Genomic DNA, 27703 nt, shown 5'->3' on the forward strand with positions numbered 1-27703 from the left:
GATCTCAGCTCACTGCAAGCTCCGCCTCCCGGGTTCACGCCATTCTCCTGCCTCAGCCTCCCGAGTAGCTGGGACTACAGGCGCCCGCCACCTCGCCCGGCTAGTTTTTTGTATTTTTTTAGTAGAGACGGGGTTTCACCGTGTTTGCCAGGATGGTCTCGATCTCCTGACCTCGTGATCCGCCCGTCTCAGCCTCCCAAAGTGCTGGGATTACAGGCTTGAGCCACTGCGCCCGGCCAGATGTTGTTATTTATCAAGGCAGATCATGTTTGATCGAAAAGAAACTGGCAAGTAGATCTTAAAACATACATTACTAAACCTGAGTAACAGATGAAAAAATAAGTCTTTAAATTACATTTTCCATTGAAAATTCATTCCACTGTGGTGCAAGAACTTATCCAAGAACTTACAATGTCAATTTCTGACATAAATCATATTCCTCAGCACATATGTATTTTCAAAAGAAAACAAGTCATCTTAAAGTAATATATTCCCATATGCTAATTGATAATTGTATAGCAAATTGAAAATTCTGAGTAAACTGAAGATATGTTTAACAACAAAATAAATATAGCAATATGGTTAGCTTATAAATGTCTTGGTGTAAAGGCAGCAGTGAATTTGCATCTTGCAACAGATCTCTAAATCCAGTTGCTGGTGGTCTGGAATTTTATAGACGTGATGCCTCACAAATCCATGTTCCACAGGGCTAGAAATATCTCTATGAAAAACTTTTGAGATATTTTCCCCAAATGACATGTAACTTTTAAAAACTTTTCCAGAAAAATATGAAAATTTTATCAACCACTTACTCTTACTGAAGAAAAAAGACTACTAATTGCTCTTTTAACTTTGCTCTAACAGATGTTTTAAAAGTTTAGACACTGCTGATGCTTTTGAATTGCACACTGCTAGAAGACAACTGGATAAAACACATTAGATGATTTCAAAAGATGAATCAGTACCTGATTCATTTGGCACATCATTAGTATCCAGAATAAAATCTGTAGAAATAATATAATTTTCAAAGAATTTATACATGCATACATTCTAACACATGCATACATTCTTATTTATATATCCTCCATTCTTAGGAAAAGGAGCTTCTAAATCCAAGGATAAGGAGGTTCTGCTCATCTTACTAGTTATAATCATTTCTCCTCATGGAGTAACTGGGGCTTTCTGATTTATTTGTGGAACTTTAGTTTGTAGGAAAGCCTCAACATAGTGTTAAATCTTGTTGGTTTCTGCTCTGGAGAGTGTTTCCAACATCCTTTTTTTCTGGTAAATTCTGGGACTGGCTCCATAAATCTTCAGTCTCTTGATAACTGTGTCTCTGGTCTATCACCCTCAGGCTGAATGAGAGGCCTCCCAGTCAGATCAGCAATGCCCACAGTTTGGGGAGGGTTGAATTCAATGTAGCAGACTCCGCCACTGGCTGGCTGAATAGCAGGCAGTGAAGTGTTGTTTAAATGCCCTCAAAGGGCACATACGAGTTAATCATTGTGTCTATCTGATAAGCTCATCTAGGGCTTCTGCCTATGGCAGTGTCCTTGGACAACCAGCTATATTAGGTGAGATTTTTCAGTTCGTGAAGGGCCTCAGCCGAGTCGTAACATCATTTGGAATGAGTTTCCCTTGGTCAAGAAAAGCCTTGGCTAACATACCAATTTCTGTGCCCTGTAGCATGTTGTCCTGGAGCAGTCCCTGCTGGAGAGGTGCCTCAGCTTGAAGTGTTTGGTGATGTACAACAACACGGCACCCTTGCCTAAGCCCAGGGCTGGGGTCCCCATGATCACTGCATGCAGTAGCTGCGGAGATGCCCCTGCAACCATGGACAGAGGCCCAAGCCATGCCAACCGCAGGGTTTTGGTCTGACCTGTGCACTCACCTGATCCACAGCCAAGGTCCCAGATGGCAGAAAGCACTTTTTTTTTTTTTTTTTTTTTTTGGTTCAAGTTAACCAGCGCTTTCCTTTTTCTCTATAAAATGTGCTGGCTTGGAAACAATCCAAACATTCACCAATCATTAAATGGATAAACACATTTTGGTATATCCATGCAACGGAATATTATTTAGCCATAAAAAGAAAGGAAGTACTGATAAATGCTACAATATGGATGAACCTTAAAAACACTGTGCTCAAAGAGGCCAGACACAAAGGGCCATCTTTGGTATGATTCCGTTTATATGAAACACTCAGAATAGGCAAATTTATAGGGGCAGAAAGCAGATTCATGGTTGCCAGAGCTGCCAGAGGAAGAATGGGGAGTGACTGCTAACAGGTGCGGGAGTTTCTTTTGGGACCTGCTAGCCGTAGGGTCACTTTTTTTTTTTATTGTAGTAAAATACACATAAAACTTACCGTGACATTTACTACATTCACAATGTTGTACCACAGTCACCACTATCTAGTTCCAGAATACTTTTATCACCCCAAATGTAAGCTCTTTTTTGATCTCTGAAGGTGAAAAATATCACTAGAATATATCTGAGGGAGGAATATCTTAGTTCATTGATCAGGTTTAGCACTCAGTATAACTTAGTCCGAGAGATTTTTCTTTTTTTTTTCTTTTAAACCCAAAGAAGTTGTCGTCTTATTCGATAATTGCTTTCTCCATCTGTTCCTTCTGGAACTCCTACCTCACACTGCAGTTCCTGTATTTTCCTTCCCTTTCTTTTATCTTCTCACTAGTGGCTTCCTTTGCATTTTTGTTTTGTATCATGAGGCAACTTCCTGTTTGATCTTCTTCGGGTTGATTTTTAAGAGTATCCATTCCATTTTTCAATACAATTGAATGTCAAAAAACTGTAAAACCATATTTTTACATATCATGTTTTTAAGTTCGCTTCTTTTTCTTTTTTTTTTCTTGAGACAGAGTCTCACTCTGTAGTCCAGGCTAGAGTGCAGTGGCGCAATCTCGGCTCATTCACTACAACCTCCGCCTCCCAGTTCAAGTGGTTTTTCCCGCCTCAGCCTCCGGAGTGGCTTGGACTACAGGCGCGCCATCACCACTATTTCTTACATTAAATTTGCCTTACAGGAGCCATTCACTTTGGCTGTTTAGCTTGGTTTTCTGTTCCTCAAACTACTGGGTTTCTCTCTCTCTCTCTTTTTTTTTTTTTTTTGAGACAGGGTCTCACTCTGTCATGTAGCTGGAGTGCAGTGGCATGATTTCGGCTCACTGCACCTCCGCCTCTTAGTTCAAACGATTTTCCCGCCTCAGCCTCCGGAGCAGCTGGGACTACAGGTGTGTGCCACCACGCCTGCGCTGGGCTAATTTTTGTATTTTTTTGGTAGAGATGGGATTTCACCGTGTTGGCCAGGCTAGTACTGGGTTTAATTTTTTATATGATCTTTGCCCGATTCCATCAGCTGCCACTGGTCCCTTTAGCATTTGTGGAAGCCCGATTGTTGGATACTTTCTGGGCAGCAGAGAATTGACAGGTGGTGAAAACTATGATAGGAATTCTCCAATCAGCTGACACTGAGAGCCATGCTCAGAGTTAAACAGAAAGCAAGCAGAAGCAGTTTCACCAGTTACTGGGTTATGGCAGTTGGCTCACCTGGCTGGGCCACTGTCTTTGCCACAAGCTTAGCCAGGAATCAGGCTACTTTCTAGGTTGCTGGGCTGTCCCTTCCTCCCAGCTTTGTGAACAATGAGGATAGAAGGTATCCAGAGGCAAAACTGAGGGTATCCTCAGAAGCCCAAAGCCTAAGATGTGCTTAGCACAGACTAACTCCAAGTTTCACACTATGCTTTGCACCACCACATCTACTACCTACCTATATTTCAGCCATTCTTCTTTGTAGTTGAATCACCCCAGGAGGAAATTTAGAGTGCTAGAGAGTTATAGAAACATACACAAGCCATCATCTTCGAAAAACTTAATTAAGGTAATTCTCTTTTTATAGTACATTGTCTGAAGATAATTATTTATATAATGGAAGTAAGCTGAAATCTTAGGAATATAAATCTTATTGATGAGTGAAGCCCCAACTATGGCCCAAAGAGATGGAAGAACTCATGCCAGAGTGTCTCTGCTGTATACCTAGGATTAGAGATTGGCCTTTTATTTCCTAACATAGGGATCTTTTCAATACATAGACCCATGGCTACCTTTTAAAAATTCCATCAATATATTCACCTGCATAGCTGTTTCTCTTGCTGCTCCATCTAGTCCAATTCCTTTTCTGGATATTAGGCTAAGTCTCATTTTTATTCCCTTCACCTGGCTTTTACTCCCTCCTGAAATTTATTCTGCTTCTTTCCTACCTACCTTCCAAGATCTCTCTCTCTGTGCTCACAGTGAGGGGGTATGCAGGAAGGAGTACTAAAGTGTCCAGAAGGAGGAAAGCCTAGAAAAAGTAGAGACAGAGGAGGCTTGCCAAAATTCTGAAGCATCTCCAGGAGCCCTTTGCCTCAGTCTTTGAGTTCTTGTCATTAGCACCCCTCTTCTTTTCCCCTGGGTCAAATACCTTAGCACTGACTTGAATCTCTGACCCCTCTTTATACTTTCCTTCATTCTACTTTTCTTTCCTCCCTGCTTTCCTAGCACTCCTATCCCAGCGCTTTTCCCTTTCTTTAAAGCCTCTGAATCACAGCAAGGGAAGGAAAATGGAATTAGAGTAGTCCCTCTTATCCATGGTTTTGCTTTCTGTCATTCAAAAACATTAAATGGAAAATTCCAGAAATAAAAAATTCATACATTTGAAATTGTATGCTGTTCTGAGTTGTGTGATGAAATCTCACATCATCCTGCTCCATCCTGCCTGGGACAGAAATCATCCATTTGACCAGCATATCCATGCTGTTTAACCTACCTGCCTGTCTGTCACTTAAGTAAACATCCTGGTTATGAAGTGGACTACCCTAGTACTGCAGTGCTCTGTTCAAGTAACCCTTATTTTACTTAATAATGGCCCCAAAATATAAGAGTAGTGATGCTGGCATATTGTTAAAGTTGTTCTATTTTACTATTGTTAATTTTTTACTGTCTAGTTTAGAAATTAAACATCATAGGCATGTATGTATCATAGAAAAAAACACAGTATATATAGGATTCAGTACTATCTGCAGTTTCAGGCATTCACTGGGGGTCTTGGAATGTATCCTGCAGATAAGGGTGGGCTACTGCACAAACATCTGGACGTTCATTCATGTGCCACTAAGGATCATCACACAGCCAAAAGCATACCACACTCTGGAAGGCTCTGATCAACTTTTTCTGCTTCTCCTATCACAAAATAGAAAATACTTTATTAATAGCTTCAAAATTAATGACTATAGCAGTCCCTCAGTTAGTATCTTAATTTATAGACTAAGGTTATATTTTCTAGTACAAAACACCATTTTGACAATGTGGGGAGGCAGCAAGGTGTAGTAGCTAAGAATTAGATTACTTGAGTTCCAATGCCAGCTCCTTCATATACTAGCTATGTGACCTCAGGCAAGTTACCTAACTGTAAGTTGCCTTATCTGTGACAGACTTTAGCATATCATAAGTGCTTAAATAAAAGGAAACATTCATAATCATGTTACTATCACCACATGCAATCCTTATTCCTTGTCCTCGATCCATGAAAAACCATTATAAATGCCATTTTGTTTTAGAAAATGTTGATATAATATTTAATAAGCTTGCTGCTGCCCAGGCTAATATGCATCGCTCTAAGCCCCTCTTAAATTTTATTACTAGAAAATGTTCTAGTGGACAATGTCTTTAAGGTTAAATGAGGATACTTATAATCAGCCTTTTAAAAAAATTAAATTACAAATTGAGGATAAAACAAACAAAAAAAACCACACAACAGGAATCTGATATTTCTTACCAAGGCAATTCGAAGCATCAACTTGTTCTTTCAAAAAATCAACACACATTTTCTTCACAGGTTCAATCTGATATTGGTTTGCTGCATCCAACAAAGACTGAACATTGTTGCTATTCACGGAAATTCTGCAAATAAGTTAGAGGGAATATTAGTTACCCATGATTTTTTATTATTTAAATGTTACTGTAGAATGTATCCTAATAGCCCCTGAAATTAAACACAAAATTAAACTTTCAGTCCTTGAATCAGTATGGCATAGGATACTCAAACTCTTCCATCCTTGCAGTTTTTCATTTTGAAGAATTTGTAGTGCAACCATTTGTTACAACAATGCTTTGCCATGGCAGATACCAACATTAATTCTCTAAAATAAAAATAATCCTTCTTAACTCACCTAGCAGTATAAGCAAATTCCACAAGTTGTTCAATAATATCAGGTTCAGCATCTTTGAGTTCTACTTCAAAGGACTTTGATTCAAGCATGTTAGCTACAATGAAGAGAAGAAACATAAATGGCATCTGTAATACCACAAGTTTGACTGAGGAACCACGGCATTCCAGGTCTTGCTAAATATGGAGAAAAATAACAGGACAGTTCTCCCTGGAAGAAAATACCCCAGCAAGCCCAACATTCCTATAGTAAATGCAAATTAATTCTCCACACAAGATGTGCCTTAAATTAAGCTAAGAAAACAGTGAATTAGTGTACTTTTTTTTAATTTAAAGACCATGTTAACAGAAACATAAAACTAGATTTTGTTTTCTTCCCAAGCTCATAAAATAGTACTAAGTAGAGGAAGGAGGACTTGGACCCAGTTCTCAACACCAAATCCAGGGTTCTTTCTAGCACAATATGCTATATCTATATTTTTTTAAGTTTAACTTGCCGGCTAAAATATTATGAAATTTATCTGCTTGTCTTTCCACCTGAGGTTAAAAAGAAAGCGCTGGGCTTTTTTTTGAGACAGAGTCTCGCTCTGATGCCCAGGTTGGAGCGCAGTGGCGCGATCTCGGCTCACTGCGACCTCCACCTCAACCCCGGGCTTATAGTTGACGCTATACCTCCATCTATAAAGGCATCAGGCCTTTATGTCTAATGAAAGGACATTTTTTCCCTTGGTTATCAGCTGACTACTTTTTCAGTCTCTTCACTGTTCTGTGGCCTTAAGTTCTTAACTGCTTTAAAAATTAGAAAAATGACATATTCTCTTTTAGATTTTACTTCATTCTCATAGAAGAAATAATGGCATGTTTTACCTTAAGATACTTACTTGTGAACATTAAGTTAAAAAAATGACTGGCTGCAGCAAGAACAACACGATGAGCAGGTATCTTTCTTTCCTGGACCATGAGGATCACGTCACACAACGTTTTCTAATCAAAGAAAAAATACATAAAATAAAAAGAGGCTCACTAGCCTAGCTTGGCAATACATATTAAAAAGGTGCTTGCCAAATGCTTTATCTCTATTTTCTATTTAAAGCCAATCTTTTTTCAGCACAGAATTTCTTTTGAAGACATGTTTAGGAAGGACTTACAGAGTTGCTGCCATGTAGTATGAAAATTTTGCACTGAGTTGTCCAACAGCCAAGAGGAAAGAAAACGTTCCTCATAATCAGAAACAAGTCTACTAACCCTTCTGAGAAGTCTTTTTTTTTTTTTTTTCTGACACAGATTCTAAGACATTTCTCATGGTAAGCTTTTCTGGGGGAAATTAAATGACATCATGGGAGTGCCCCTGATAGTTTTTCAAACACAGCAATTAGTTTTTATATGATTTGTTTTCCATTATTTATCCTTGGTGAAATCGAGAACACACACTGCATTTCCTAAGAAAGTAGCATTCACAGATCTAACTTGAAACAGAAACAGCTCAGAATACAGAGAGGAGATGAACTAAATGTCCTTTCAGCAATCTTTTCTTAAATAACACTTCTCTCAAATGTACTTCTGATAGAAGCTGGATAGCAGCCAGTTTTAAATTGTGATTTCTGACCAAGGTCAAAATAGTATCACTATAAGCTGCTTAAAGAAGGCAGCTCTGAGTAAATACTTAATTAAAATGTGGGGAAAATGGAATAATAAAGAAAAAAAATTAAGGCTTACTCAAACACTTATAAATGAATATCAAGAAAAATAAATGTCCTTTGTGCCAAATCCAATCTTAATTTCTTAACGAAGTTAAAGATAAAATATAGAGGTTAGGCTTACAGAAAACTTGGTGCATACAATGTATTAAACACTGTCCTAGGCACTGGGAATATGAGGCAAATAACATATTCAGAGTAAAAAAAAATATCGCTTACAAATCTAAGATTGGCTTCATAGCTCAGAGGATTTGCATTTTGCAAATTTTAAGTATTTTACTAAAACTGTTAATATAGTTTCTGATAGATAAATCCCTGTTATTTCTTACTGTATTATTTTGTGAAGATAAATCAAAATAAATAATAATGATGTTTATAATGAGAGAGAAAATAAGCCTCAAATAGCAGGCTAGGAAATGAACAAAATTTCACTTTTACCACTTATTTGAAGATTTTCAAATAAGGCCTACTACTGACTATTGCTAAAAACTTATATACAGGTTAATAGCTAAAGCTATTTTTATTCTCATAGTGTCTTGAAGTTTTAAATTTTATTTCTTTTCATTTGGGGAGGGGATACAGAGGCAGATCTCTTAGGTGATTTTGCTACATACTACACCAAAAAATACCAAGTAGCAGAACCAAGTTAACTATTTGGTTACCACCAAAAAACAAGTGACCAATTTGCCTTGGAGGTTGAGGGAGGGAGAGAAGGAGAGAGAGAAAGGGGTGGGGAGTGAAGAATAAAGATGATAAAGCATCAAGCAAATCAGATTACATCAGATCATCGGGGATAAATCTATGGCTAGTGATGGAACTTCTGTGAAGCATAGGGTTAAACCAAAATACAGCAAAAACATCTCCAAGGCATACTCAACAACAGAGTTTAAAAGTAGAATGACTTTCTAGGCACTGAAGGAGGTTGAAGAAATGTAGATCTTTGTAGAGCAACTGAGTTTTAGTCTAAGATTAATGGCCAGCTGGATATTAATGGTTTGAGGGGTGGGGAGAGTAAGTCGAAGAGTCTTTTGTATCCAAATGGTACATTTATTTGCCTGTACTACAATAGACTGATAATTTCCAATAAGAGATGGGATTGCTGGGCGCCGTGGCTCATGCCTGTAATCCCAGCACCTTGGGAGGCTGAGGTGGGTGGATCACAAGGTCAGGAGATTGAGACCATCCTGGCTAACACAGTGAAATCTCGCCTCTACTAAAAACACAAAAAATTAGCCGGGCATGGTGGTGGGCACCTGTAGTCCCAGCTACTCAGGAGACTGAGGTAGGAGAATGGCGTGAACCCAGGAGGTGGAGCTTGCAGTAAGCAGAGATCAAGCCACGGCACTCCAGCCTGGATGACAGAGTGAGACTCTGTCTCAAAAAAAAAAAAAAAAAAAAAGAGATGGGACTGACCTATAGCGAAAGGCCCCTCCTGTTATCAATAAGTGAAAGAAAGGTATATCCACAGACAAGAAATGGGAGCTGGGTGTGGTTGCTCACACCTGCAATCCTAGCATTTTGGGAGGCCAAGGCAGGTGGATTGCTTGAGCCTAGAAATTCGAGACCAGCCTGGGCAACATGATGAAACTCTATCTCTGTTAAAAAAAAAAAAAAAAAATACAAAAATTAGCCAGGCATAGTGGTGTGTGCCTATAGTCCCAGTGACTGGGGGTGGGGGTGGTGCTGAGATAAGAGGATCACTTGAGCCCCAGAGGTAGAGGTTGCAGTGAGTTGTGATTGCATCACTGTACTCCAGTGATATTATAACAAAGAGACATCTGCACCCCCATGTTTACTGCAGCACTATGCACAACAGCCAAGATATAGACTCAACCTAGGTGTCCAATGATAGATGAATTGATAAAGAAAATGTGGTATATATACACCATGGAATACTATTCAGCCATAGCAAAGAATGAAATCCTGTCTTTCACGGCAATGTGGATGGAAATGGAAGACATTATGTTAGTTGAAATAAACTAGGAACAGAAAGTTAAATGCTACATGTTCTCACTCATATGTGTAAGCTAAAAAGGTTGATCTTATCCAAGTAAAAAGCAGAAAAGAAGATACTAGAGGCTGGAAAGGGTAGAGGGAAGGCGGTGGGGGAAAGAAGGGATAGAGAGGTTTGTTAAAGGACATAAAATTCCAGTTAGATGGGAGGAAAAAGTTCTAGTATTTATATCACTGTAGGATGACTATAGTTAACAGTAATAGATTCAGGCTGGGAGCAGTGGGTTACACCTGTAATCCCAGCACTTTGGTAGGCTAAGGCAGAATTGCTTGAAGCCAGGAGCTCAAGGCCAGCCTAGGCAACATAGTGAGACCCTGACTCTACTAAAAATAAAAAATTAGCCAGGTATGGTGGCACATGCCTGTATTCCCAGCTACTTGGGAGGTTGAAATGGGAGGATCACTTGAGCCCAGTAGTTTGAGGTTGCACTGAGCATGATCATGCCACTGCACTCCAGCCTGGGTGACAGAGCAAGACCCTGTCTCTAATAAAATAATAATAAATCAACAGCAGACATCACATGTAATGGTGAAACATCAGACATGTTCTCATTTCAATCTTGAAACAAGGTATATGGGGCTGAGTGTGGTGACTCATGCCTGTAATCCCAAGCACTTTGGGAGGCTGAGGTGGGAAGATGGCTTGATCTCAGGAGTTCAAGGTCAGCCTGGGCAACATGGTAAAACCCATCTCTACCAAAAATACAAAAACGTAGCCAGGTGTGGTGGCACGCATTTGTGGTCCCAGCTACTTGGGAGGCAGAGGTGGGAGGATCACTTGAGCCCAGGGGCAAAAGGCTTCCATGAGCTGAGATTGTGCCATGGCACTCCAGCCTGGGTAAGAGAGTGAGACTCAGTCAAAAATAAAATAAAATAAATAAAATAATAATAAAAAATAAAACAAACTACATATACAAATCCTTGTCATTACTATTATTCAACCTTGCTCTGGAAATCTTAGCCAAATTAGTAAGAAGATAAAGATAAATCAATTTACACTTACAGAAATAATAAGAAAAGTCAGTAAAATGGCCAGACACAAATAAGATAAATATGGAAATGCAATTAACTATCTTGTATGAGAAATAAGCCGTAAAGAAACACAAATGAGAAAAAAATCCCAAGGCATAGAAGCAACAAAATAATTAAATATTGAGAAACAAAAAAAAATGTGAGGGATCTTCATTAAGTGGCAATTTGATATATGATAAAGATACCATTTCAAAAATGTAGTGGGAAGGTGGAGAACAGGACATGTTTAGGGCAGTGAAACTATTCTGTAGGATCTTGTAATGGTGGATATGTGTCATTATACGTTTGTCAAAACCTGTAACATGTACAACACAGAGTGAACCCTAATGTAAACTGTGAATGTTAATAATATGTAACAACATTGGGGGTTGGGCACAGTGGCTCACCCCTGTAATCCCAGTACTTTGGGAGGCCGAGACAGATGGATCACTTGAGGCCAGGAGTTCGAGACCAGCCTGGCCAACATGGCGAAACCCTGTCTCTACTAAAAATACAAAAACTAGCTGGACATGGTGGTGCCCGCCTGCAATCCCAGCTACTCAGGAGGCTGAGGCATGAGAATCGCTTGAACCCAGGAGGCAGAGGTTGCAGTGAGCAGAGATCTTGCCACTACATTCCAGCCTAGACAACAGAGCGAGATTCTGTCTCAAAAAAAAAAAAGTAACAATATTGACTCATCAATTGTAACAAACATACCACATGAATGCAATATGTTAATGATAAGGGTAACTGTGTGTAGAGAAGGAGGTGAGGGAATAAATGTAAATACTGCACTTTCTGCTCAATTTTTCTTTTTCTTTTTTGTGACAGGGTCTTTCTCTATCACCCAAGCTGGAGTGCAGTGATGCAATCTCGGCTTACTGCAGCCTCGAACTCCTGGGCTCAAGTGATCCTCCCACCCCTCCTCCCAAGTAGCTGGGACCACAGGCATGTGCCACCATGCCTGGCTAATTTTTTATCTTTTGTAGAGACGAGGTCTCACTGTGTTGCCCAGGCTGGTTTCCAACTCCCGGATTAAAGCGATCTCACTACCTTGGCCTCTCAAAGTATAGGGATTACAGGTACAAGCTACCTCACCTGGCTCAAATTTTCTCTGAAGTTAAAACTGCTCTTAAAAAAAAAGTCTCTTAAATAATGTGGTAAGAGATCAGATAATCAAAATTGATATTGAGATAACTTAATCATTTAGGGAACCATTAGACTCCTCACTCATAATACACTCCCTCTTCCCCTGGGAAGGTAAGTACTGAGAAGGAAGTTTCAGTCTCTATCCATCACATGTGGAAGAGTGAATACAGGATGAACAAGAGTGTAGCAGAGGTCACTGACAACACAGAGCCAGGCATTGTGGCTCATTCTTCTTTCCTAGGTCTGCCCCAAAAGTGGGACATCAATCACTGGGGCAGGCTTGCCCCTCTGGCAAGAGAGGACTGTTCCTGCTCATCAGTTGCTCTGCCTCAGACTGGGTAGGTAAGTTTAGTTTAGGAAAGAAAGTACAGAAAGCCCAATTTAATGCTTAGGTCAATGTCCTATAGTTAGAACTAGTAGTGACGGGTCCTCAAATATGTATGCATAGATATTCAACATATCATAGAGAAAGAAACTTTGGTGCTGCTTTAGTGCCTGCAAGATTTGGGGGCTTTTACAGGAAGAATCCTTTGGTTCTAGGAAAGGTTAACCTCAGAAGAGGCAGACATTTTAGGCATCTGTTGGTATCATGACCTTTTGCTCTCTATCAAGTTTACCACACGGGATTACAAAAGGCAGCTGGGTCCATGTAAGCGCTAAAGCACTGTATGAAGATTAGCTTTTAATCACATGTGCTGTCATTAGTAAGAGGCATGCAGTCAACTGCCCCACGTTCTATTCTTTGTTATATCCCAAGGAGGAGACTGAGGAGTGACTAACCTTTAGATTTATGTGGCTTGTCAAGAAGGTTCTGCAATCAGTCCCTCCCAGCATGATATCAAATTGGCATTGAGTATAAACCCCTGAGCAGATTGTAGATTCAACTATAGCTGGGTGGTAGATTTAAGTCACTGAAAATATAAAGGGAAATGAAGCCCTTATTAGATGGGGTAAATAATTTTCTTGGATTAGTTACTAGAAAAGCCTCAATAAAGCAATAGTAAATGCAAAGGCTAAAAAACATTAAAAAGACTTCTCTAGAAATCACATTTGTCAGAAAAGCAACGAAAAACAGGACTGAACTTAAACACACACATTAGAATAAGGCAAGTGGGATAGCGAAGGAAAAACAAAGGAAGATACCTAGACTAAGCAGAAGGAAAAGAGGGACTGCCTTCCTCAAGGGAAACATATACCAGGTCAGGCCGAACAGCTTTGCAAAGGAAAGGAGACTTTGGCATAATTGCCCTTTAAGAGATGGGACTAAGAAAAAAAAAAAGCTATTTTTGTTGTTATTTATTCAAGGAAGGTGTTATGGACCAAACAGGAATAGAAGAAGAGAAGTAAGAATTCAGGAGTAGATTAAAACGGTTCTCTCAGAAAGGCCTGGATCAGCACTTTGGGAGCCAAGGCATGTGGATCACCTGAGGTCAGGAGTTCAAGACCAGTCTGGCCAACATGGCAAAACCCTGACTCTACTAAAAATAGAAAAATTAGCCAGGCTTGGTAGCGCGCATCTGTAATAGCAGCTACTCGGGAGGCTGAGGCAGGAGAATCACTTGAACCCGGGAGGCAGAGGTTGCAGTAAACTGAGATCATGCCACTGCATTCCAGCCTGGGTGACAGAGCGAGACTTGATCTCAAAAAAAAAAAAAAAAAAAGCCTGGATCTAGGAAAATTTTATGATTCCTCTTAATGCTAAAGATATTAAGAGAAAATTAGAGGACTTCTCTTAAAGAATAGGACAACTATAATAGGCCATTACAATTCAGTTCAGACAGATTTGAAAAGGAGGAAGATCAGCAAGAGTATTTCTTGCATTATTAAGTAATTTTCAAGTTGATATTGCTGGGAAGACAGGTGTGGTATTTGCTATATGGCATATGGTATATAGTGGAACTGAGAAGTTTGTGGAACTAAGACTCTAAGGGAGAGTACTAGATCACATTAAAGTAAGTCAAATAACCCAAAAGTAGTCCGGCTCTAAGTTCTATGCTGGACATCCCCACAATTAGAATTACCTTTCTGAGATTAGTGAAGGCTGGCAGTAACTGAACTAATTCTGAATACATGTGCTCTCTTATTTTCCACTAGGGGAAGCTCTGTAGGAAATGCATTAGAGGAATAAGTATGTAAGCAAAACAAACACCAAAATCATAAGGAAAAGAAAAAGAAAGGTATTCTAATCTAAAAGGGTCAGCTACCTGATGTAGAAAGGAAAAGATCCAACTTAAGCAGGTTAACAAGTCAGCTGAGGCTGCCTGAAAGAACAGATGTACCATAGAGGAAAATGCAACACTAGAGACATAGCCCATTTTGACACCAATAGGTAACAGAAAGGAACATGTCTGCACTGCTGCTGAGTTTACAAGGCCTAGAAAATTCAAATACTGAGGAAAAGCAAAGTTTTTAGGAGCATGCTGTAAGGGCCATATTGGTCCCTGTGGGACCACAGGTCTTAAAGGAATGTTAAAGGCCATTCTCCAGCTGAGACAAATGGAGAGGAAAGGAGGACAAATCCCTCCAAGAGACAGGATTCATAGATATAAGGAATTTCACAGCATGACAGGATCTTAATGGGCACACAAAGGTGAAGAACAATCAGGAAGCTCAGAATTTTAAGGAATGCAAGGCCACAAACTGGTCTGCAGAACTGCTGGCTACAAATGTGAATCACTCTTCTCTCAAAAATGAGAGAAGCTTTGTCATTAGATAGAACTCAATCATTTCAGCATCAGGTTGCCAGGAACACAGGGTTCAAAAAAGATGTCAAAATTAAGCTTTAAATGTGCAGGATGGACAATAGGGAAAGAAGGGAAACTCTATGATACCTGATAGCTGAGTATTATCACCCTGGCAATTTCTAACAATTGTCCAAGACAAAGAATGAGTCCTGGCCATGCGTGGTGGCTCATGCCGGTAATCCCAGCACTTTGGGAGGCTGAGGAGGGCAGATCACGAGGTCAGGAGATCAAGGCCATCCTGGCTAACATGGTGAAACCCTGTCTCTACTAAAAATACAAAAAATTAGCCAGTGTGGTGGCGGGCACCTGTAGTCCCAGCTACTCGGGGGCCTGAGGCAGGAGAATTGCTTGAATCCAGGAGGCAGAGGTTGCAGTGAGCTGAGATCACACCACTGCACTCCAGTCTGGGCTACAGAGCAAGATTCCATCTCAAAAAAAAAAAAAAAAAGAATGAGTCCTATGCCACAGAAGCATCAATATATATGGAAGAAATCTCTTCTATAGATGGTAAACAGTGTCCCTATAAGCATGGAAGATTCCTCCCAACTGAGTTTAGCCTAGAGTCTGTAGATTATAGAAAGCTGATTCAGACTGGCAAGCCAAAAGCCAAGATTGTTATGTTTTATTTGAAAACCCTCTGTTCCCCAGAAACCAAAGTTTATACTCTGTTTTGGCTGTGAAAAATAATGTGGGTTAGGATTGTATAAATAATATGTCAACATCTGGGCTGTTTGGTATAGAGATGAGAGATCTTCTTGTATCAATCCTAGGGACGTTCTGACATACTGGAAAAGTGTGGCATCAACTACCTCGAAATTGGAGAAAGTCAGCTTTGGAGGTGCTAAGCTAACTAAATCCATTCCAATGGAAGCTAGCCCACATTGCAGCTGCTGAAGAAGCTACCCTGACTGTACCCAAACACTCAAGCAAATGCTTTCTGGCTGACTAAACTGAACAGTATAAGAAACCAGGGTGAGCACATATTTGGAATTCAACTGCCTTTCATTTTAATTCAGAAGAAGAACATAGATGTTGGAATTTAATCATGAGAGGGCTCATAACAGTCAGATTTGGGAGATTTTGTGTTGCTAATACAGAATTATACAGAGTGCTTTAGGCTGTCATTTGGTTCACCACAGAACATCCAGAGAGCTATGAATGACACCTCGGCTTAGAAAAATTTGAGATGGGAAATAGAAGTGAATAACTGCCAGCCTGTAGTATCTCAAGGCCTGCTGTTAATAGTTATCCACCCATTTCAAAGCATTCTTGGGTAAAAATTTTAAAAACCTCTTAAGCTGGTCTTCAGAGGATACAAAAAAGAACAGTTATTAGTAGAGGAAAATAGCCACATAAGCACTGAAGATAAAGCATTCCCTGAGGTAGTAAGAAAATAGCCCAAAAGACAAGGCAAACTTGGAAAAAATAACTTATAGCTACTTGGTCCAGCTACTTTGTGCTGGAGGTTTGCGGCGGGGCTTTGGTGCCTGAATTCTATCATTCAGCCCACTGAGATTCTCAACTCAGGTTGTTTATATAAGGAAGGATCAATAACCAAATAAGACATAACAAGATGCACTTTTGACTGAAGGGCAAGTACTTGTTAATCTCCCATATGCAGTGCTTCTCTCATAAAACAAAGTTGGAAAATGAAGCTTTGCTTGATAAGCCAACCTTTAAATTGCCCCTACATATCCCAGACTTTGGAATCTGCACAGTCATATGTCCTACATGGGAAAAATGAAAGAGATGGCTTGGCCCAAACGCAGCTTATGGAGTCCATCATAACACATACCTTACCTGTCCTACTCAGCAGATGGAGTCCTTAAATACAACAAGGTAGCTCTCAACAGAGTAACTTTACCATTAATAAAACAGCAGTGTCTTCAGTTCCAACTTAATTAGATTAGCTACTCCTCTCTCGTTTGACAAAGTGAGGAAGTGAGATAATACGAGCTCAAGATGCCTCATTTCCTTTTAGCTTCTTACATTCGTGCTTTTTGAGCTTCTTTTTTATGTAGCAGCATTCTCAAATAAGCTAATCTAATATAATTTATATAGACAGAATGGTCTCTCTGTAGCAAGAATTAACAGCCTGGCAACCAAAAAATGGAAGAGGCTCCCTTCAATATTTGGGTTGTTTTTTTTTTTTTTTTTTTTTTTTTGAGACAGAGTTTCGCTCTTGTTACCCAGGCTGGAGTGCAATGGCACGATCTTGGCTCATGGCAACTTCCGCCTCCTGGGTTCAAGTGATTCTCCTGCCTCAACCTCTTGAGTAGCTGGGATTACAGGAATGCGTCATCCAGCTAAGTTTTGTATTTTTAGTAGAGACGGGGGTTTCACCATGTTGGCCAGGCTAGTCGCAAGCTCCTGGCCTCAAATGATCTGCCCACCCCAGCCTCCCAAAGTGCTGGGATTACAAGCATGAGCCACCGTGCCTGGCCCGGCTCCCTTTAATATTACACTTAATGATTCACTTACAAATATTTTGCTTCTAATCTCAGCAATTAGTCTTTCTGCTAGTGGGTTCTGTTAGTTTAGAGATTTGGAGGCCCAAAAGAAAAGTGATTCAACCAAGTGATAGAAAAATGTTTCCATAGGATTGAAAGTTAAGACTGTGACCTGCCTATATTAGCCTCCTAATTTTTACCTCCTCATCAGGTAAAAAGAACAAAAGATAGGGCTTTGAAGGCTAGCTTAATATTCAACATAAGTTCATGACAACCTCAAAAGAATCTTTAAAAATACTGACAGCCATAATACCATTTCTATTCTTTGCAAAGACCACTTTCCTCAACCTCCAGCTTTGCCTTCTTCCTCCTTCATTTTAGCAGATGATCATTTTCTTTCTTTTCTTTTCTTTTTTTTTTTAATAGAAAAGAGAAGTCACTTGATAGAAACTCCTTCATTTTTCTGATTTCAAACACACCTACTATCAATCCCCTCCTCCTTCCCACTTTTATGGAAGAGGAACTGCCCCCCACCCCTGTTTAAGATTAACCACATTTGCTTTGGATCTCATCTCAGGAATTATCTATTAATTATCCACTCTGTCTCATATACATTCAACCTCTACATCTCTTTTTCTCACTAGTTTTTAAAGACATCTATATCTTTCCCATTTAAACAAATAAAACCCAGCAACCTTCGTTTGACTCCCTCTCCCTTCAAGGCCAAATTTCTCAAAACAGCTGCCTGAATTTCCTCATATTCTACTCACTTCAGCTTACATTAATCGGACTCCCATTTGTCTCCCCATCAAAATAAGTCTTACTACAGTCAACAAACCACTCTGTGTTGCTATGTCCTACAAGTATTTTTAGTTTTAATCTTATTCTGACCTTTTATCAGCTTCAAAAATTGCAGTCCTCCTCTGAACACAGTGCTTTAGACCATTTGGCCATTCTGACTTTCTGTGATCCTCCTCCTGGGAAGGAGAAACAATTTCTTCCCAATTTTCAAAACTCTCCATTTTTCTCCTATTCTTCTGGTGACTCCTTTGTTATCTCCTCCATAGGCCCATTTCCTATCCTTTATTCTGCACTCTTGACTCTTCACAGCTTCAATGAAGAAGTTATCTTCTACGTGCAGATAATTCACAAATGTATACATCTAACCCACAACTTTCTAGACCTGTCAACCTGTCATAATGATATCACAAACTAAACACATCTAAAACACAAATTATAATCCTTTCCCCAATGTCTTGCTCCTTTTCCAATACCTCCTTTCTCAGTGAATAGTGTCATCATCCATTTCATTATGCATTCCAGAACCCTAGAGATCATAAGTGACACCTTATGCTGAATCCCTCAACATCCAATCAAGTACCAGCATCACAACACAAATAGCTAACACTTATTGAGATGTTACTTGTTATCAGGTCGTATTTTAAGTTATCTTAATTTGGTTACCTAATTTAGTTACCTAATTTAGTTATCACAACTACATATGGTAGTTATCATCACCAAGTCCTGTTGATTTTATTATCTTTTTAATCTATCACCTTTTCTTCATTAATGTTGCTTGTGGCTGCCACTGTCATCACCTCAGTCCAAAGGACCATCATGTCTCACTGGACTACTACAGCTTCCTATTTGGTCTGCCAACAACCACTCGGAAAACTCTTTACTTCATTTACCATAGAGCAGTAAGTCTTTTTTTTTTTTTTTTTGATAGAGTCTCACTCTGTCTCCAGGCTGGAATGCAATGGCGCAATCTTGGCTCACTGCAACCTCTGCCTCCCGGGTTCAAGCAATTCAATTCTCCTGCCTCAGTCTTGTGAGTAGCTTGGACTACAGGCACGTGACACTATGCGTGGCTAATTTTTTGAAGTTTTAGTAGAGATGGGGTTTCACCATGTTTGCCAGGCTGGTCTCAAACTCCTGACCTCAGCCTCCCAAAGTGCTGGGATTACAGGTGTGAGCCATTGTGCCAGGCCAAGTCATCTTTTTTAAAGAGGAAAACACCCCACCTCTACAAACATGCATGCACATGCACACAAACATGCACACACAGATTTTAGAATAAGGGCAAATCACCTAACTTGACTTATGAAGCTATGCATGGGCAGGTCCCTAGCTACTTCACCAGTTTCATCTAGAACCATTGTCCTCCTTATGTTCTGTGCTCCAATTACACTGACCTTTAATCAATCTCAAACTTGCCATTCTATAATAAAGTAGGTCTCCAACTCAGAGCCTCTGAATATGTTGTTCCCTTTACTTGAGTCGCTCTTCCCTTTTCTCTTTACCTAGTTAACACCTACTCTTATTTCAGCTCTCAATGACCACTTCCTTAGAGAAAACTTCCTGATGGTCAAATTACCCACCCATATGCCCTCGTTGTACCATGTTATTCTCTTGTGTAATACCTATCACTGTTGCAATATTACATTTATTTGTGTGATTACTTGACTAATGTCTTGCTTTTCTACTAGACTATAAACCACATGAGGATTGGGACTGTCAGGGTTTGCTTATCATTGCAACCCCAGAATCTTGCAAAATGTCTAGCATACAGTGGGTTGTCAACAAGTATTCATTTCAATGAATGAGCTTGCAAGCCAAATTGAACTAGAGGAATAAATAAATAGTGACTAAGAAAACGTAGTGAATTTACTCAACTTCTCATTTTAATGGGCGGAGAGAAGTATTTACAGGGGTACGTTGATTAAACCCATTAAGAATGGGTTTGCTGGTTGGTTGGTTCAAAAGTTGGAGAGGTTAAAACAAGCTTAAAACAAGCAAGAATCCAGCAAAGAAGAAAAGTTAAAGATGCTCAACAAAGATGGAATAACCAACAGTATAATACTTCTGAGAAACCCAGCATCCAGGAAGCCAAAGCCTATATAGAAGTACTGGCCTTAGAAAAAGAAGCAGCATCTCCATTGAAGCAGGATAAGAAGAGAAAAGGGAAAGTGTCAAAATAGGTTTATAGATCTGGTGGTAGAAAGTGAAAAGATAGATAGTTCTAGACTAATGACTTCTATTTATCTATGATGTCAAAAGAGGGTGATCTGCTGAAAGTGAGGATCTATAGAAAGGATTCAGATTGGAGGAAAATAGTAAAACAAAAAGATTGCTCACCGGCACTGATAGTCTAGTGGAAATTGGTGGCCAAGCACTTACTTGGCAGAAGTTGCCCAATAATGAGATATTTTCCAGCTGTGCTTGGAGCCGTGCATGAAGAAGGTAATCAGTCATCAATACTGAAGTTTGCCAGATGGACATGAAAAAGGGACAGAGGGTCAAGAAAGCTGGGGCACTGGAGAGACAGTGGAGTGACAATAGCTTCTAAGCTGGACAGACAGAAAAAAACAGAAAACAGTAAAGTACAGGAAGAAGAATAGAAAGGTCTGGATGACTGGAGTTGTCAATGAAAGTTGAGAGAATTAAATGAGTCAAAGCATGTAAAACATTCTGCAAAGTGGCTGGAACAGAGTTATAAGGGCTCAAGAAGTCTTATTATTATCAAGGGGTTAACACTAAAGGTTTAGATTATTCACAAGAGAACCTAAAGATAATGCCATGTAGTAATTTACAGTCAGACAGATAAGAATACAGAAGCAAAGTCATTTTAGCCAGCAGGTGAGCCCAGTTAACTGCCCAATACCTAATTGTCAAATCAGCTTTGTAGTTCTCTCACATAACTCTCAATAAGGACTTTAACATAAGCTTTCAAGTTCCAATTATGCTTTAATTCATTTAATGTGGAGAAACTACAAACTATGTTGGTACTCAGGAAGGTCTTAAAACATCTTCCTCCAATGTTAAGAGACTCCTGGACTTCATTAACACAAAAGAAGAATATGGCAACAGCAATGTGCATGTGCAATAGTGATTGTGACCCAGACCTGCCTTGTAAAGCTTCTATTTTAAATATCAGGTAATAACATTAATGTAAGCAAAAAGTTAAAGAAATACATGAAAAAGTACTCAATCCAATTAAATAAGATGCCACCCAGTTTGAATTGCTAAAGTGATAAGACTGACAACATCAAGTGATGGCAAGGATGCGGAGCAAAAGCCTCTCTCACACACAACTGGCAGAAGCATAACATGGTACAATCACTGGAAAAGTACATGACAATATCTTTTAAAGCTGAAGGTGATATAGCTTATGACTCAAAAATTCTTGTTTGGTATTTCCCAACACAAATATTAATATATACATATGCATACCAAAAGGTATGTACAAAGTGTACAAAAATGTTCAAAGTAGTACTAGTCTTAATAGTCCCAAACTAGAAATAAACCAACTGTCCATAATGATAGAATGGATAAATTGTGCTATATTCATTCAATGGGATACTATATACCACAAGGATGAAGTAGTGCTACACAAAGCACAGAATAATCTCACAAACAATGTTGGCTTTAAGAAATCAAAACACAAGAGTTTATGCCATATGATTACATTTATAAGTTCAAAAACAGGAAAACCCCACCTTTTGCCAATGTGCTGCAGACTTTCATGAATGCACCACACACCAAAGACAGAACAAAGAGCTCCTCTTAATAACAGGGGCGCACAGTGCCCTTAGAAGGTGGCATGGCATTTATCAATGGCTGCTTCTGCTCTAACTTCTATGGTTACAGAAGTTAGAATAGTTGTTACTACTGTGGGGTTAGTGACTGAAAAGGGCATAAGGGGTACCTCTGGAGTACTGGTCATGTTCTAGTCTTGTTGGTGGGATGTGCACTTTGTAATAATTGAGTTGTACATTTATGATTTGTGCCCTCTTTTATGTATCCCATACTTCACTGGAGAGTTTACTTAGAAACAAAAGGCTAGAAATGACAAAAACAATGTAGGCAAAGGCTTTAGAAGAAGCCGAGGCTGCTGGCTCTGCAGAAGCCCCTTTTGCCTCGATGTATAGAATTGGCCACTATGCTATAGAGAGATGGAATGAACTAAATCATGTTATCTAAAATAACAAAATGAAATAATGAGACAGCAGGGACTGGAACTGAGGTATGCTAATCTCACAATGTTCTGAAATTTTTGAAGGAATGTTTCTGGATGTTTACAGAGGGGTCCTCGTCATCTAAGCACTCATTATCCTGATCCTTAAAGCAATGAGATTGTAAAGGGATGCAAAAGTAGTCATAACACAAAAATATTTACTGAAGAACAAGAGCACTTATAAAGTTGGTCCTGGCTCAAACATTCCTCCTCTGGCTCAGGCCAGCTACTGTTTCTGCCAATTCCCATCAACTGCCCTTGTCAGTCATTCTTGGTGAATTATTTCCTGTGTTATGATGTTAAACAGGACAATACAATATAACCATAATGTAAATCAATTGCAAAGTGAAACTGCACATCTTGCAAAAGATGCATGATTCCATGAAGTTGATAAAAGTGCTATCGGAGAACTGTTTGAATCACATGCCAAACCACTGACAAAAGGAGAACCTGGCAGATTAAGGTCAGTTAATCATTGTGGAGGGGATCCCTGGTTGTTCACCAAGTAACCATTTTTTCCTTCCTACTCAGTAACAGAACCCTGATTTTTCAGTAACTGTATTTCTATTGTAACAGTAAATAAGTGATGTTAATATACTCCAAAGCTAGGAAATGTGAGTCAATTTTTAAATCCAAAGAGCTAAATGGACAGTCTCAGATAATCCTCTCCTCCTCAAGTAAATATTTGCTACTGCAACCCAGTTGCACCCTATCTATTTAGGGATTGAGGCAATGCTTTACGATGCTATGATCCACGAATGAAAACATATTTGAGGGAGCAGGAGGGAACCTAATGAGTCTTCAACAAGTTTAAGCACTGGTAAACTATGTTCAACTACCATTACAGGCAGGCAATAGCTAAATGCACCAGCAATTTGAAGTCTGTGGTATTGTAGATACAACAAGGTTTACATGAAAGGAACATGAATTTGAAAATAGATACATGGAAGTAAGTCGCACGAATTAACGAATTCAGACATTCACAGTACTTCAGCACAAAGGCCAGGAAAGATTTGAAAGCATTCCCGTAGACTGCACTGGTGCACTGTAGCAGGAGCTGGTGAACAAAGACAAGATCCCTGCAGTCAGGGTTTGCTTATAGAAACCAGAAGTTAATATCTTCATAAAAATCTTAAATTCCTCTACTGTTGCCCATATTCCCAGAACCACTAGACAAAGCAAACTAGGTTTTGCAGTTACACGCAACTTACATCCTGCTTTGTCCTCTTGAAATAGGATCCCAGTCAACAAAACCCAAACATTCCCACAAATCTCCTTAGATGTGTATTATCTATAAATAAAGCTTACAGAAAGGAAAAAGTGACTTTCTATGCTTATCGGTATAGATGTTATGGAATTAAAAAAATAATAATAAAGCCTCTTTGGTTCACCTTCGCCAGCGTTAAAATCCGTTCTTTTCATAACCCACCTTTCGCCGATGTGCTGCAGACTTTCATGAATGCACCACACCAAAGACAGAACAAAGAGCTCCTCTTAATAACAGGGGCGCACAGTGCCCTTAGAAGATGGCATGATATTTATCGATGGCTGCTTCTGCTCTAAATTAACACGTACAGGAGGACTCGTTTTCAACTAGCTCCACCGGGAAACACTGGAGGGGGCGGGGATCCTTATTTAAGAGCAGCTGATTTCAGGCCAGCAACTCTCCTCCCTTTGGGGGCTTCGGTTTGGGCTATGCCAATGGGTTTCTTCACACAAGATCTCACGACACTTTAAAACGGCTCGCCGGTGGAAGAATCCTCGCCTCACAAAGAGATAACTAGGGCAGAGCTGTTACACAACCGATACCCGACGGCGAAAGCCAGCCCGAGGAGTCCCCCAGGAGTCTGACTTGGGAGCTACATCCTCCGCAGGCGAGAAGCACTTTTGCTCGAGAATTGTTTTACGCGCCCCTCTACCAACTGCGGACTCGCCTGCGAAAATGGAAGAAGGGGCGAGGACCGAGGAAGAGGGGCGCGATCCACAGGGCGCGGGGTTCGACGCCGGGAGCCAGGGACCCGAGCCCCGGACCACCTCCCACCGTCGTCCGTCACTCCCACAGAGGCGGTACCTGTTTCCGCATGTTATTCATGACGCCCATGAAACCCGCCAACAATTTAGCTTCTTCCCGAGCAGCAAGTTTCTTCTCTGTCTTCTTCTTGCTGCTCTTCTCCACCCCGGAGGCTGCCATCCTCCCTCAGCTCGGTTCACGCCCGGGACTCGCCGGGCCGGGCGAGGGGTCGCACTCTCTGGGCACACTGGCGATTCTATTGACCAAACACGGCGATCGGAACTGCGGCTGCAGCACCCAGCTCTGGAACGCGCGACAGGCGGCGGTGGCTCGGCCACTGCCGAAAGACAAGGCCGGGCGGCCCCCTCAGGAGCGCTCAGGGAGCGACGCTGCCAGCTGGGCTGCGTCCCCGGGCAGAACCCGAGTCCGGTCGAGGAGCCTGCGCACTTTGCGCGAGGAGGCGGGGGCCCTTTGAGGGGAGTCAGGGGCGGGGCCTCGAACGTCACAGTGGCGCGCCGCTCCGAGCAATGCGACTGCAGGCATAGGTGGGGCCGGGTGCATTGTCGCTGTCCCGCGCTGAGTGAATTTTGCCTCGGAGCTGATCCGAGGTCGCGCCTGCCCTTCTGTGTGCCCAAGGCAGATTTCCAGGTTTCGGTTATGTGATTATCTTTTTGTTTTTTGATAATAGGGCGGTGGAACGTGCAAAGGTGTCTCCCATCAGTGTAAGGCTTCATAGGAACAGGGTCGGTGTTCAGTGCAGTATCTGAGCCTGGTGTATGGTAGGCGCTCAGTAGATATTAAATGATGAAAGGATGTTACTGCACGTTAAAGTCTTGTTACACCGAGTACAAGATTTATTTTCATGAGATTCATAAAGCAACAGCACACAGTCACGTTGCTGTCTCCTTGGCGTGCAGTGAGTGTCTGCCTAACTAGGCTGGCTTACTATGTGTTCACAACTGAAATCAGTTGTCAGTCAGTTCCAGAAATCTTCAGTTAGGCTTCTCTAAGTGTTTTTACGGTAACACGGAACTCAATCACAGCCCTCATGGAAATGCTTTTTGTAACCATATTCTTTCTAGTATATAGTAATATACAGAATTATTTGAAATTGTACATTAATATTATGAAAACTTTATATTTCATTGGTTTTCCTCCTCAGTCTATATAGGACTGTATAGAGACCTATTTTATGTAAAATAATTTACACTATTGAGGCATTTTTTTTTTTTTTTTTTTTTGAGGCAGGGTCTCTGCCCTGTCACCCAGGCTGGGGGTGCAATGCAGTGGCTTGAAGCCTCAGAACTCCTGGGCTCAAGCAATCCTCCCATCTCAGCCTCCCAAGTAGCTGGGATTACAGGCATGCAACACAACTCTGGGCTAATTTTTAATTTTAAAATTTTGTTGTTGTTGTTGGTGTTGGTGGTGGTGGAGAAGAGGTCACACTATGTTGCCCAGGCTTGTCTTGAACTCCTGGCGTTACGCAATCCTCCCACCTAGGCCTCCCAAAGTGCTGGGATTACAGGAATGAGCCGCCAGTCTTGGCCCACAGTATACTTTTCTTGTTGGGGACAAACAACATAACATAATCCAGATGAAAGAGCAAACTATATATGCCTCAATTTTTACAAAATAGTAAGATATTTATGTCTCTGTACACTTTATCTTTCTTCTTTTAATCTAGAGGTTCTCAGATGTGCCTCTATTTTAACTAGTTGATTTGGGGATTTAAGGTGAACTCTGGCAATAGGAATAATTTATTGTTAATAAAATTAGAAATGAGAAAATTTTTCATTCACTTTATTAAATGACCCAGGACACTGAAGAAAAACAGAATAACTTTTTTTTTTCTTGTTTTTAATCGAAAAGAAGTAGAAATCTGTCTTCTAACTCGAAGGCCTTGAGAGGTGAAGGATCCGTGATTCAAAGGCAGAAATGTAGGTGATGAAAAAGAATGCTGTTCTGCAATAAAGCAAAAAAGAAACAAGGAACAGCATCCTTAGTGCTTGGTGTTAGAACAGTCTTTTTACATATTGCTGAATATAAAACATCAAAGTTCATGGACGAGCCATAGGATTCAGAACTCAAAGAGACCACAGAGATTATACAGTACAGGGGTTAAGCATGAGACTTTGCCTGGATGCAAAGTCAAGCATCTCAACTTTCTAGTTGTGCAACTTTGGACAAATTGCTTAACTTCTGTTATGCCGCAGTCTCCTTATCTGTGAAAATAGAACCTACCACATGGAACTGCCATAAAGATTATAAAAATGCTTAGAGGGGTGCCAGCACAAGACCCTTAAAATTACTTTACTGAGTTAATAATACACACATACCTCAGAGATATTTCAGGTTCTGTTCCAGACCACCACATAAAGTAAATATCGCAGTAAAGTGAGTCACACAAATTTTTTGGTTTCCCAAAACATATGCAAGTTATGTTTACACTATACTGTAGTCTGTTAAGTGTGCAATAATACTGTATCTGCAAAAGCAATGCACATACCTCAATTAAAAAGTACTTTGTTGCTAAAAATTGCTAATGATCATCTAAGCCTTTTCAAGTTGGAAGTTTTAAATTTATTTTTATTTTTACTTTTATAAGAGATGGAGTCTTGCTGTGTTCTCTAGGATTGAGTACAGTGGCTATTCACAGATGTGATCATAGTATCCTACAGCCTCAAACTCCTGAGGTCAAGCAGTCCTCCTGCTTCAGCCTCCTAAGGAGCTGGGACTACAGGCCCATACCACCATGCCCACTAGATTCACAGTCATTTTGCTTGTGGAAGGTCTTGCCTCAATGTTGATAAGTGCTGACTGATTAGGGTCAGGTTGCTGAGTGATCAGAATGGTAGTTTCTGAATGTTGGGAGTGGCTATGGCAATTTCTTAAAATAAGACAACAATGAAGTTTGCTGCATTGATTGACTCCCTTTCACAAAGGATTTCTCCATATCATGCAATGCTGTTTGATAGCATTTTACCCACAGTAGAACTTATTTCAAAATTGGAGTCAGTTCTCTCAAACCCTGTCTCTGCTTGATCAACTAAGTTTATGCACTGTTCTACATCCTTTGTTGTCATTTCAACAATATTTACAGAGTCTTCACCATCAGTAGATTCCTTTTCAAACAACCACTTTCTTTGCTCAGTCATAAGAAGCAACTCTTCACCCATTCAAGTTTTATCATGAGATTGCAGCAATTCAGTCACATCAAATTCCTCTTCTAATTCTAGTTGTTTTTCTATTTCCACCACATCTGCAGGTACTTTCTCCACAGAAATCTCTAACCTCTCAAAGTCATCCATGAGGGTTGGAATCAACTTCTTCCAAATTTCTGTGAATGTTGATATTTTTACCTCCTCCCAATCACAAATGTTCTTAATGG

At 40.3% G+C, this 27703-nt stretch overlaps 1 protein-coding gene and 1 pseudogene across 6 annotated transcripts in view; both read right to left on the bottom strand.

Moving 5' to 3' along the window:
• The window catches only part of KLHL7 (kelch like family member 7), a 70870-nt gene extending 46084 nt beyond the window's left edge, over window positions 1-24786 (bottom strand). Inside the window, exons 1-5 of one of the 6 annotated variants that reach the window (XM_025379859.1) lie at window positions 24376-24786; window positions 12874-13004; window positions 7105-7207; window positions 6228-6321; window positions 5834-5958 (exon numbers count right to left, since the gene is read on the bottom strand). In XM_025379859.1, coding sequence (XP_025235644.1) covers window positions 5834-5958; window positions 6228-6321; window positions 7105-7207; window positions 12874-12927 — 376 coding nt within the window. In that variant the 5' untranslated portion in view covers window positions 12928-13004; window positions 24376-24786. Of the gene's footprint in view, window positions 1-4956; window positions 5239-5833; window positions 5959-6227; window positions 6322-7104; window positions 7208-12873; window positions 13005-21786; window positions 21849-23733 lie in introns of those variants that run through there. The other 5 variants (XM_025379864.1, XM_025379858.1, XM_025379860.1 and 2 more) reach the window with 5 other exon arrangements.
• On the bottom strand, window positions 625-1820 carry LOC112620876 (annotated as a pseudogene).
• Window positions 24787-27703: the final 2917 nt, after the last annotated feature.

This window comes from Theropithecus gelada, chromosome 3 (genome assembly GCF_003255815.1).
Source record: "Theropithecus gelada isolate Dixy chromosome 3, Tgel_1.0, whole genome shotgun sequence".
Lineage (NCBI taxonomy): Eukaryota > Metazoa > Chordata > Mammalia > Primates > Cercopithecidae > Theropithecus > Theropithecus gelada.